This window comes from Sciurus vulgaris (genome assembly GCF_902686455.1).
Source record: "Sciurus vulgaris genome assembly, chromosome: 16".
Lineage (NCBI taxonomy): Eukaryota > Metazoa > Chordata > Mammalia > Rodentia > Sciuridae > Sciurus > Sciurus vulgaris.
This window is the reverse complement of record NC_136477.1, coordinates 64,128,081-64,140,874: the sequence shown is the minus strand read 5'-3', so window position 1 is coordinate 64,140,874 and position 12,794 is coordinate 64,128,081. Positions and strand designations below refer to the sequence as shown.

The 12,794-nt window shown below is 35.2% G+C and overlaps 1 protein-coding gene across 1 annotated transcript; it reads left to right on the top strand.

Annotated features, from left to right (window-relative positions):
• Positions 1-1,263: 1,263 nt before the first annotated feature.
• Positions 1,264-9,586, top strand: LOC306646627 (flavin-containing monooxygenase 5-like). The gene is made up of 4 exons (XM_079115265.1): positions 1,264-1,296; positions 6,381-6,569; positions 8,335-8,497; positions 9,119-9,586. The coding sequence occupies exons 2-4, from the start codon at positions 6,447-6,449 to the stop codon at positions 9,154-9,156; spliced, it is 324 nt and encodes a 107-aa protein (XP_078971391.1). The 5' UTR covers positions 1,264-1,296; positions 6,381-6,446; the 3' UTR covers positions 9,157-9,586.
• The last annotated feature ends 3,208 nt before the right edge of the window (positions 9,587-12,794 follow it).

The following is a 12,794-nucleotide window of genomic DNA, read 5'->3' as shown; positions in this document are numbered from 1 at the left end:
TCCTTTTTATTGCATATATACATACATATATAAATATATACATATACATACATATATACATATACATACATATATACATATACATATTTATGCACACACAAACAACTCCACCTTTGATCCTCTTTTCTTTCATTCTCCCATTAGGTGATGTGGACACCATTGTGTGCTTCCTATATTTTTATGTAATTCCAACCATATGTTGGTTGGTCCAAGACAGAAATCTTCCTGATGGAGTAAACTAATTCTCCAAGCCAAAGATCTATTTGTAACCGTATTTAAAAGTAGTTGAAATGAAAACAGCTATAGTTCATCTAAAAGTAGTTTAAAACATGCATGAGGATTTTAAAGTAAATTCTACCAGAAGTGTGGATCTGAAGATCCAGTCCACGAGGTGGGGAGGAGGTAGAGAAAGGGGTAGAATTACTTGTTTGAACAGATTTCCTGAAAGGAAGGTATTCTGTATTTTGGCATTTCTTTCAAGCTTGCTTAGGAGTTATTGACAGTTTTGTTTTAGTAGGAGTTTGTCACTTTAAGGGAAAAGCAGGAATTTAAAAGTGAATGCAGAGAGTAGGGGAGCAAAAGAGATTAGAGGACCATTCTGCCTCCAGAGGGAGTAAAAAGGCACTGCCTATAAGAGCAGCTGAAAACTATAGAAGATGTAGATGATTTTTTTGTTTCTGTTTTCTGCCCAATGTAGATTTGCTCCACATTTTCTTCCCATTAAAAGAGGAAGAATTGCTGCCAATGAGTGAGCAGGGTGTTGGCTGAAAGAAGATGGGACAGAACAGTACCTCCCTATCGACTGTTGCTGCTGTTTGTACTTCTGTAGTTTATATTTCTTTTATTACAGCAGAAACTCAGATTAACTTCCAGATCACAGTTGAAGAATCAGCCAGGTGCTTCTGGAAAGAGTAAGATAATACTATGGAGCTTCTCAGCTCCGGGTCCTGCAGGCAACATGGCTGCCCTATCCTGTGCAGGAGATTCTTTCTGAAGAGGGCAACCAAATCTGGCTTTCCTAAAGTCAACTCTTGATACAGCATTTATTTGAGTGTCATGGCAATTGTCTTTCTTAAAAACTGTTGACAGATTTGTGCTTTCTGTCTCGTCATTCTTTCTTTAGGAAAAGTAACATTGCCATAGCCAGGTGAAGACCTCTGGAGACCATGACCAAGAATTGCTGTGATTGGGAGTGAAGCCTGGGGGCTCTAATCTGCCAAGTGCTGCCTGGTTGAAGATTTGGAATCTGTTTGCTTTGAAAGGACTGATGACATTGGAGGGCTTTGTAGGTATCAGGTAAATCTCTTAGTCCCTTAATATTTGAAGCTCTCCCTGTAGATGGGTTCATGCAACATTTTATCTCATGTTAGGTAGTATGAGAGCTTGATAGTAACTAAACCTGATAAAATTTTGCCTGGTGACTTCTTAAAATCACCACACCCCACATTTTATGAGGGTTTCTCTTTACCTCTGTTGGCTGCAAAATGCATTGCAGATGTCCCTTTTTTTCCTTTTCTACTATCTATAAAAACTGCAGACAACATATTCATTTCATTAGTTTTTCTGTTTTTCAGAAGAAGGAAACAATCTGGTGAAGCAGGGAGGATGAGTAACAGAACAACCTATATTAGAAAGCACAAATGGGTTAGAAAATGTAGAGTGGTTGCTTCTGATATGTCTTTAAGGTAAATGAGCTAGAATTGCCTGCTAACAACTCCTTCCAGGAATACCCTCCTCCAATCTTCAACATTACTTTTTTATTAAAAAAAAAATCCAGGTATTTTTCTGACATTTCTTGTCCTTGAATAAGGTATAAAATTTGATAGTAATGTTTGCTGTAAACTTCTTGCTTTGAAAAGTTCAAAGTTCTTTGTCTTCCAGAAGAGGGTAGAGGGCACCTGCAAATGGGTTTTCTTGTTCTTACACATACTCAGTTTTAAAGTTAAATTGTTTTAATATGCACTTGCAACCCTGCAACTTGTTAGTAACCATTGACAATATCATCTATTTAAATGGTATGCTTACTAAGTGCCAAAAATATCAGTCACCTTCATTGATCCCTAACTTGGTTTACTTTTAAACTCATTTTCTGAACAAGTGAGTGGAATTGAGGTGTCACAGGTTTATTTCACATGACAAAAACTAACACAGTGTTGACCAGCTACTTAAAAGTGGCCTTATGACATTTCTTAGTTGAACAAATGTGTTGTATCTTCGATCCATTTTAGGAACTAATTCTGACTATAGTCTTATTCAGATCTAAAATGGTTCCCCTTAGCAAATCCCTATACCTTTATCATAATCATATATGGGTTGAGAACCCTGTTAATTTGTTTTTAGTAACAGAAAATTCTACTCTTGAAATCCAGTCACGCACTAGTGTAGAGGTTAAGAGTACTGTTTCAGATTCAAAGACTGTCATTTACAAGATGTATGGCCTTGGGCAAATCATTAAACCTCTCTGCCCACTGTTTTTTTTTTTTTTTTAATCTTTAGGAAGGGATACAAGTAATACCCCCTTTGTACAGTGATCATAGGGAGAAAGTGAATGAATAATTACATCAACACTTATAAAAGTGACAGCTCTGTGTATGGTTACATGTCAGTTATTTTTCATGCCTAGAGTGAGACCCCCACATTTTGAGTCTCCTTAAGCATCCTAGCCAGGTTTGGAAATTACTGAATAGCTGTGAAATCAATTGGGGCAGGGATGATGTTGGGAGTGTAGCCATTATTCTGCTGATTATCAGTTTTGTGGTTTTTAAACTCTATACAGCATGGGGATTTCTTTTTTATCATCCTCTGGGCAAAATTTCAACACCTTATAAACTGCTTCTATAAAAAATAAACTTTCATCAAAATACTCTGACTTCTCTGACTTTTCTAAACACAGACATACCAATATGGTTCATTATTATATTCAAGAACCAAGAATGATGCCTGGCATATATTTCCTACCCTATATATTTATGTTTAATAAATGGATTTCTGAGAAGAAATCTGTCCTGAGTGGCTGCTAAGCATATTTATGGAGCTACAGACCCTCCTTTTCACATTTTTCAGTTATATAGTTATGGAGGCTAAGATATTATAAACATCCTTTAATGGACTGAACATATTTTGCATGCTTCTGGTGGTTATCTTGAGAACTTTTTCCTGAGATGTACTACTCTATCAGTCCCATGATCATTATTTGGAGTCTATTTGTCACTCCATCCCCCAAAGCTTTTTTTATAATTTGTTAGAGGTTTCATATGTATAATTGATCTAAGCACTTTGAAATTGCATCTCCACTGGTAGGTGTTCAATAAAAACACTAGGAATTCAGGGTTTCTATTTTTTATGATAATTTCCTGGGATTCAGTTTATTTTTATTTTCTTCTCAGGTAGTACCACTTGCACTTTCCAATCATGATTCCTCTTTCATTTTTCTATCTGCCAAACAAGTGTTTTCTCAGACACCACCATTTCTATTTTCTGATCATGTTCCACCTCCCAAACTGGTATTGTCTCCTCCTTGTACAGCCGAACACTTTCTAATAATAATTATATGAGCTCTCAAGACATTAATTTCAATCAATTCTTGAATTCTTCAAAAACATTGAGTAAGATTGATGGTAGAAAGTAGGTTGTGATATATATATATATATATATATATATATATCAGTTTATTTTGATATTACCTTATGAATGAAATTACTTGAAAAGTTAATAAATTTCTTTCAAAATGCTAAGGATTTAATAAGTACTTGATGCTATAAAATAATCTTGACTATTTTAGTCAAACTGCATATCTAAAAATTATTAGAGCATGCTAAACTGCTTTTCAAACTTTAATGTACACATGATTTACTGGAGATTCTCATGAATTAATTTGGCCTATACCAAAATTCTCCATTTCTGACAAGCCCTAAGTGATATTTATGCTAATGATCAGATAACTATTTCACATAGTAAAGTTTTAAAGTATAGACAGATAAACAAAGAGATGCCATGTGGGTACAATATAATATAAAATGTAACTGTTACTGTTTAATCAGAAAATTAAATAATATACATCCTTTAATGAAATGTTTTTAAAAAAACATGAATTTTATAACTCCTCATTTCTCAAAAAAATGGCAAAAAGGAGAATAAGACAATAAATGGATTGAAAAACACTTAAAAGTGTATAGTTCTCCACATTTGCTACATATTTAAGAATTAATCACTGGGAGAACATTTACAAAAAATGATGTCAGCCCATTCATGAGATTCTGGTTGTGTTGATCTGGAGTCCCAATAAAGCTCTCTTCTAGGTAATATAGGAAATATGAACAGTTAAAATGTTAATTAGGGCAGAGATATAATCACAACCACACCTTAAATGGATACTTTGGTTGAAATAGGAAAAATAAATAAGAAAAGACTTGAAAGAGGATTCCTGAAAACTTTATTAGTAGTCAGACAGAAATAATTATGGGGCAGACAAATGAGTATGATCAATTTTGGATTCCTACACTAAATAATTCTTTAATAAGAATTGGGAGGAAAATAATCCTGTATGTGGACAAATCCAACACTCTGTTTTGTGGTTATTTAATGTTTTGTAATACCCACTCTCCTAATACTTATTCATTTCTGTAATACAAAGGAAGGAGAGGGTCCAAACTGGTTAAGGTGATTTTCTATAATCAAAAAAATTTAAATGTAATAGATTTGAAAACCCGTGGTTTGTGAAATTTCCATGACAGAATAATAGGCTGGATTCACATTGAATTATTTTATTGGATTACCAACTTAACCCCATGAAGTAATTAGTTGGAAATTTTTGAGGAAGCAAAAAGTTTGTGGTAGGAAGGAAGACACTGAATTAGGAATCAATGTCATCTGAAACAGTGCTTCTTGGTTTTCACGTGCATCTGTATCAGTTGTGAATTTTGTTATGTTAGTTCTGATTCAATCAGTCTATGGAGGGGCCTAAAATTCCGCATTTCTAACAAAGTCCCTAGTGATCCCATTTGTGCTGGTTCACAGACCATACTTTGGGTAGCAAGGATCTAGAACAGTGGTCCTCAAATTTCAGTTACTTTATCTTAAGCATTGAATTTGTTTTCTGTTTATTTTATGAATAATGCTGACAGTAATATCCTTTAACAATAATCTCTGTTTGCAAGTCTGAATATTTCTTTAAAAGGCTATGCAAATTTGAAGGATTTTTATATAGATTGCAAAATTATTCAGAAAATATTGTACTAACTTATACTCTCCCTAGTATGTTTTGATCTAACTCATTTTTACTCATTTAAATGACTGTTACCCAGCAATAAAAAAAATGGATAACTTATACTGGAAAGAGACAGTACATTTTCTTGAGAGCAATGTCTCAATATATATGAAAATTCTTGAGACTTATTCATTCAGCTGGGAAGTTCTCACTTGGAATTTCTTGTGATTACTAGCCAATGAGTGCTAAGACTGAATTTAATGTGACTACTTTGTTCACATGTTCAGAACTTTAGGTTGGATAGCTAGAATTTCTGAGAGAGAATGAATATTTCTCTATCCTAGATATTTTCTTCCATGTGCCTAGTTTGGGCTTCCTAACAGTATTGTGGTCTTGATGTAGTTGGAGTTTTTATAGCAAATATTTAGAATATCCCCATAAAGCCCATGTGTTCAAGTCTTGGTATCCAATGCAGCATTGTCCAGAGGTGGGTCTTTTGGAAAGTGATTCACTCATTAGAGTTCTGACATCATCAATGGATTAATTCATTGACAACTGAATAAATTACTAGGCAGTGGTAGAAACTGTAGGCAGGTAGGACATGGTGGAAAAGCAGATCACGGATTCAGGGGGGTGACACTTGGGGACTCTATCTTGTCCTGGGCCTCTTTCTCCAACCCCTTCTTTCTGATTACCACGAGCAGAGAAGCTTTCCTCTGCCATACCCTTCCACCATGATTTTCACCTTGCCTGAAGGCAAAAGCAGTGGAGCTGAAACCTATGAATCCATGAGCCAAAAGAATTCTTTCTCATTGTCAGGTATTTGGGTCACAGCTACAAAAGCTAACTTCTTACATCGCTGCTGGGTCCCACAAAAGTGAGTCTTCTAAGACACCCAAGTGGAAGCTGCGAGGCTACTTATAATGTAGCATTGAAAGACATTCAGTGCCATTTTGACAGTATACTGTTGGCCAAAAGCAAGTCATAAAGATACTGATATTCAAGGGGAAGGAACTACACAGAGATACAAGTACTGGGAGATGTATGGAGGTGGTGCATTTGTGTCATTTGTTTGAATTGCATTTATTTCAGGAAATTTTCAACTGTACACTGGCTCTTTGTAAATAATGAAATTAGTTCTCAAGTTGCCATGAATACTTCTAATTTACTGCAGGAAACTCCTGAAGAAGGGAGAATCAGTATTTACAAATTGGTGATCATCAATACTTCTAAGGAGATAATGTGCTTCAGTGACTACAGCATTCCAGATCAATATCTTAACTTCATGCACAATTCCCAGGTCCTCAAGTATTTCAGGATGTATAACAAAGACTTCAACCTTTTAAAGTATATCCAGTTCAAGGTAGGCACTTTTTTTGCGTGTCTTTGTGTTTGAAGTTCTTCATCAAGTAAATGAATAATGTGGTTTCACTTACCAGTGCTTATGTGTAAATATAAGCTTGATATGCTCAAGTACAAACACTCCACTCTTTCTTCCCTCCCTAAAATACTCCTGGGAAAGTCTCTCATATATTTTGGCTGCAGATACAGAAAGATACCTGCCACTATTATTTTCATTGTCTTCATTTCACACTCTGTTTACAATAAAGGAAATGAGGGTAATGAATAGGAATGGGAACTTTAAATCTTTCTGGTTCTACAAATTTTTCACTATTTCTTTATTCTTTTATACTTTCTGAGGCACTTTTAAATATACTATTTCATGTGATCACCAAAACAACCTGGTGAAGTACCTAGAGACTGGGAAGTTATTGAGGAAGCAAAGCAGTTAAATCCAGTGGAGAGAGTAGAACACCGAATTAGGGAAAAAAAGCCTGAATTCTGGCTCTTGTTCTTACCACTAATTAACTTGTGACCTGAGATGAGTTAGTTTCTCACTTGAATTTATCATAATTTTCCCTTTATGTAAAAGAAGATGATTGCACTTTATGACTTTTGGTTTGATTCCTTCCTTCTCTAAAGTCTGCTGTGATTTTCCCATAAGTGACAGTTCTTGAACAAGTTTGTTACTGTACTAAGCAGTGATGATGTAAAGACAAAAAAATAAGTAACTTAACTAAGTATCTGTGTTTAAAGACACAGAAAAATGAAGAAAATTATTATTATACATAGAAGTAATAAACCAAGTGATAAGTGCTATAGAGATCTATACATTGCAGCTCAGAAGAGGGATGTTTAACCCATCAGGGAAGAGGAATCAAGTACCAGGAAAGATTTTTAGAGAAGATAATGTCCAAGCTGAGTCTTGAGTAGAAAGGAGTCTACCAATTGAAGAATGAATAAAAGGATAATCAATCCAAGTAGAAGCAACAGTTTGTGGAAAAATACATGACAGGAACTATATATAGTACAGGATGGTTAAGGCTTAGTGTTTCTATTTTTCAACCAAGACATTATAGCCAAGGCCCTAGAAGCTCATTGGAATGCATTCTTGATGTTTCCTTAGGTTGGCAGAGTAACTCATATTTATTGCGTATTTTTTTGTAAAACTAAAAATTACACCACTGATTTCCCTATCTCACAGGCTCTTTCTCTATAATTACTTGTAAAGTGTAAAGTATGTAAAAGGCAAAGAGTGATTCCTTTAAAAAATAAGAGCCACTGAAATATTTTCCTGCTCTAACATGTTTGGGAGCCTCATAGTCACAAGTTTGAGGTTAGTCAAAGAGAACAGAATTTGGGTGTCAGAAGACATCAGAGAGTTTGGGGATGTCTGGGGTTAGTGGAGGAATAGATGTTTAGTGCACAGAGTGTCACAGAAGTACAGGAGAAATTCAGGGTTTATTCAGGTGCTACAATGCCTTAAGGAAGAGAGTAAAAATCCTCACAAATCCTACTTTTCTAGAGGCACAGGAGAGTACATTAGTCTGTCTACTCCATTTTACTTTGTGTGCCTTATAGAAGTCTTCTCATTCGGACCACAACCTCAAAAAAACTGTTCTTTATGGAGTATGAAAATCAAATATTCTTGCAAGGACCCTAATGGTGTGATGGTACCTGTGGTATCAACATTTTGTGTAACATTTTGCAGGATAAGTCATGTCTGGGAAGATATACACTCTACCTGCTACAGTTACAGTCCCTTGTGTATGTTACTTTTCTTTCAGGCCACTTTGTACAGTGTGAAGAAGAGGCCTGATTTTTCTTGTTCAGGCCAATGGGAGGTGGTCACTGAGTGTAAAGGGAAAAAGAAGGTTAATGTCTTTGAGGGAGTCATGGTTTGCATTGGCCATCACACTAATGCTCATTTACCCCTGGAAAGCTTTCCAGGTGAGTGACCTACCAGAAAGGAGGTTGACCCTTAAGCCATGCCTTTGACATTAAGGAATAGAAGGTTCTGGTCTATGTATTTCTGACAAGTAGAACATGATTGTATTTAGTTTCACAATGACTTTGGTCTCCTTAAGGATCAAAAAGAAAGACTGTGGAACTCTTACCCAGCATTCATTCAGATGTGAAATTTTTTAGTGATTGAGGAAACAAACAAATATTGAGTTTCTAAGTATTAAATGAAAGCTTGAATAATTTAGTTTCAGTTTGGGGCCTGAACTTTCTTTTTTTAAAAAATGCACTTTGTGTATATCCTAGAGTATACAGCAACATATATACTCTAATTGAAATGGGAGTATGTATCTAAGGGAATGATAAGACAAAAGAGAATGGCAGTTTTCTGAGTCAGTTTGTGTTTGTGAGTCTGCAAATACAAAATACAAACTACTTATGACAAAGAAATCACAAGTTACTATTCTAGGTCTATGGAAGAAAAAATGAGCAAAAGTAGGAGATCATATGGAGAATACGTGTTTCAACTTTAAATTCTACAAAAAATGATTTTAAATTGATATCCATCACATAAACTATCATTAAAAATTATTTTCTGTTCTTTTGCAGGAATTGAGAAGTTCAAAGGACAGTACTTCCATAGTTAAGACTATAAAAACCCAGAAGCATTGACTGGAAAAAGAGTATTATTGTTGGGAATTCTGGAGGAGATCTTGTTGCAGAGATTAGCTACACAGCCAAGCAGGTTTGAGTCAATGATTTACTTTGCTTCATTCTATCTTCAGTCTAATCAAGAAGGTAGACTCAACAGAGTATGGATGCCTGCACATTGCCCATCAGTAGCAGTGGCAAATATGAGGTTTGGTTTCATTGCTTCAATTGGCATCATGATTGATGCTAATGGAGGGGCATGATTACTGGTTAGAGTTCCACTATTCAGTTGGCTGTATACTAAGGAATAAGTTTACTGCTTCAGGCTGCACTCAGAGTCCTAGTTAGGGCTGGGGCTGTAGCTCAGTGGCAAAGTGCTGGCCTGGAATGTGTGAAGCACTGAGTTCCATCCTTAGCACCACAGAAAAATAAATAAAACAAAGGCATACTGTCCATCTACTACTCCAGAAAAAATTTTTTAAAGAATCCTAGTTAGCCTCTCCCTGGATTTGATGAAGACCAGGTATTTTCTGGAAGAGGTTGTGTAAATGCAATATTGAGAGTGTGGATTATCCATTGACCAGAAGAAATGCCATGTTCTCATATAAAGGATGGCACATTTTGGTAATTAAAAATTTTTACTTAACCGGATGGTGGGTGAGTTTCCTTTTTGCCACTCAAATGGAAAAAGAAAAGAAGTAATCTAATCTTCCCAAAAACATATAGATATCAGCACTTACCCACTGAGCAACTTCCCCAGCCCTTTTTATATTTTATTTAGATACAGGGTCTCACTGAGTTGATTCGGGCCTTGTTAAATTGCTGAGGCTGACTTTGAACTCATGATCCTCCAGCCTCAGCCTCTGAAGCCACTGGGATTATAGGCAGGTGCCACTGAGCCCAACCTATTCCATGATTTCTAGTGAGTCCTATTGTTGGTAAGTGCTAGTGAAGTTCAGAGGATGGAGAGAGAATTCTCAGCCTTAAATGTCAGTGGTATTCTCATAGAGGAAGCCAACTTGATCTGGATCTTAAAAATGAATGGGCTGAGGAGAATTTAAAAGAGAAGAACTTTTCAAGCACATAAACTTTAAACAAAAAAATAGTGGTGGATCACAGTGAGATATATTATTGGACAGTGTTTGGGAAGGAAAATGGCAGGAAAATTTTTAAAAAGATTATACAGAAATAAAATGCCACACTAGTGAGATTGAGCTTAATCTTGAATAAAGTGGGAGTGATTTCAGATTGTGAGACAGAATGATGACAGTAAACAATATATTCCATGCCCTAGGTATTCCTCTGCACCAGGAGTGGGGCTTGGATTCTGAATCACATAGGGGGCCATAGATATCATTTTGATGTGTTACACTTTTCTCAACTCAAATATCTTATATCAAAGATATGTGGCCAAGCATTAACAAATACATTTTTGGAAAAAGTATGTATCAAAGATTTGATCATGAAGTTTGACCTGAAACCTAAACACAGGTATGTTCTCAGGATGGGAATGGAGTTGGTATTGCCTAAGATACAAGAACAAGGATTGTTCACACAGGCTAACAGAGCTATCTCAACCCATATATTAAGACAACCCAGAGAATTTGAAATTAAAAATTTTACCTTATCAACCACAGAAGACCAAGATCTGCTGGTCTAAAGGATTTCTGTCACTTATTCTCATTGGCATTAACCATCTTCTTATTCTGTCAGGTATCAGTTCTTTTTATACTGTGCTCAACAACAACAAAAAAAGGTAGTACAGGGCAGTGCATCATTCAGTCAACAAATACGGGGCACCTGTTGTGAGCAAGGCATTATATTGGGCATGAAATACAGAGAGAAAAGACATGATAATACAAATAATACCTACCTTTTTTGAAGAGTTTTTCAAGACAAGCACAGTGAAGAGTTATATGTATTATCTCATTACCCTCACAAATGCCCCTGGGGGTCTGTACCATTTTTTATGTCCATTTTACAGATTAAAAAAGTTGAAACTAAAAGAAACTAAGTTATTTCCCCAAGGACAATATGAGTAACAAATTGAAGACTTCAGAATGGATCTTAACTTGAAAATATAAATGCGAAGACAGACAACAGGATATGACAAAGATGCATAGGATGCAGAGTATAAAAAAATGAGGTTCTCATACAGCCAGGAGGACCATTGTGAAATCATTTCTATATACTGACTTTAAATGACTTTTTAAAAATTTCTCATGTTTGAAAATGATAAATGAAGATCTACAGAAAAGCAGTTCAATAATAAATACATTGAACATTCATATATCTTTTATCTAGATTCACCTATCAAATATGGCCATATTTGCTTTTTCCAGTTTCCGTTTTAGAAGATAGGAAGATCCAAACAATATGTAGCATACATACATACTTAATTATATTTTTTTAATGTAAGTCAAAATCATTAATATCTACCTAAGAAAAAGGTCACTCCCTTATATACCATAATACAATTATCACATTTGGGAAATTTAACATTGATACAATACATTATTTAAAATGTTGGCATATTCAAATTTGCACAGACGTCCCAATAATATTCTTTTCTTTTTTCTTTGGATATTGGGATTGAACCCAGAGTCACTTTCCCACTCAGTTACATTCCTAGACCTTTGTATTTTTTGAGATAGGGTCTCACTAAGTTGCTTCGGGTTTTGCTAAATTGCCTAAGCAATTTGAAATTAACTAGTGAGATGATACTTGGATGCTGTGTTTCCCCACAAATTTTTCATTTAGTTATTTAAGCATGATAGTTAAATAGTGTCAGCATGTAGCAATCTAATTATAATATCTTAGAATAGCAAAAGGCACATTATAGCCTGAGACATGCACATAGTCTGATATATCTAGACTATATGGCAAAGGTAGAAGAGTAGTTGAATATATCTCTAGGTCTATCAGGTAAGAAATTTTTGTATGCTGTGCTAAAAAGGTTTGGGGAGTTGGGGATTTAGCTCAGTGGCAGAGCACTTGCCTAGAATTTAAGCAAGTGAGTGACACAATAAATCTGTAATAAAAGTATTGTAGAATGACCACAGCACTTGACCCAATAATATTATTTCTAGCTTTTTGTTTTCTTTTCTAAATTGAGGATCCTAAAATCATTTTTATTTGCTTTTCTATTCTAAGGCAAATGATATAGAAGGCAGATGGAAAGGGAGCCCTAAAGAAAACTGTAGTAGTTCAGGGGAGATAGGGAGCAATACTATTCTGGATAATTTTTCTTTTTAAGGTGTAGAGAGGATAGTCTTGGTAAACAGATATGAGACAGTTTTGTGACTTGGTCATCTATGTAAATGGTGGTACTGCTAGAAAGGGAGTAGGTTTAGAGAGAAAAATGAAATCATAAGTTTGGGATGCAGAAAAGATTCTTCCTAAAGGTTAGAATGAAAGCAAATTAAATTCAACAAATCAGGTATAGTTGTAAACATATAATATTTCTGAGGCTAGGCCAGGAAGATAATGGAATGAGGACTGTCACAGACTACTGACATAAAATTCTGAAATTAAGACTGTTAAAAAACTGAATTAAGACTTTTTTTAAAAGACCCAAGATACTGGAAACCTGACTTACTTATTTTGATACCCTTATTCCATGCTGTCTCTAGAA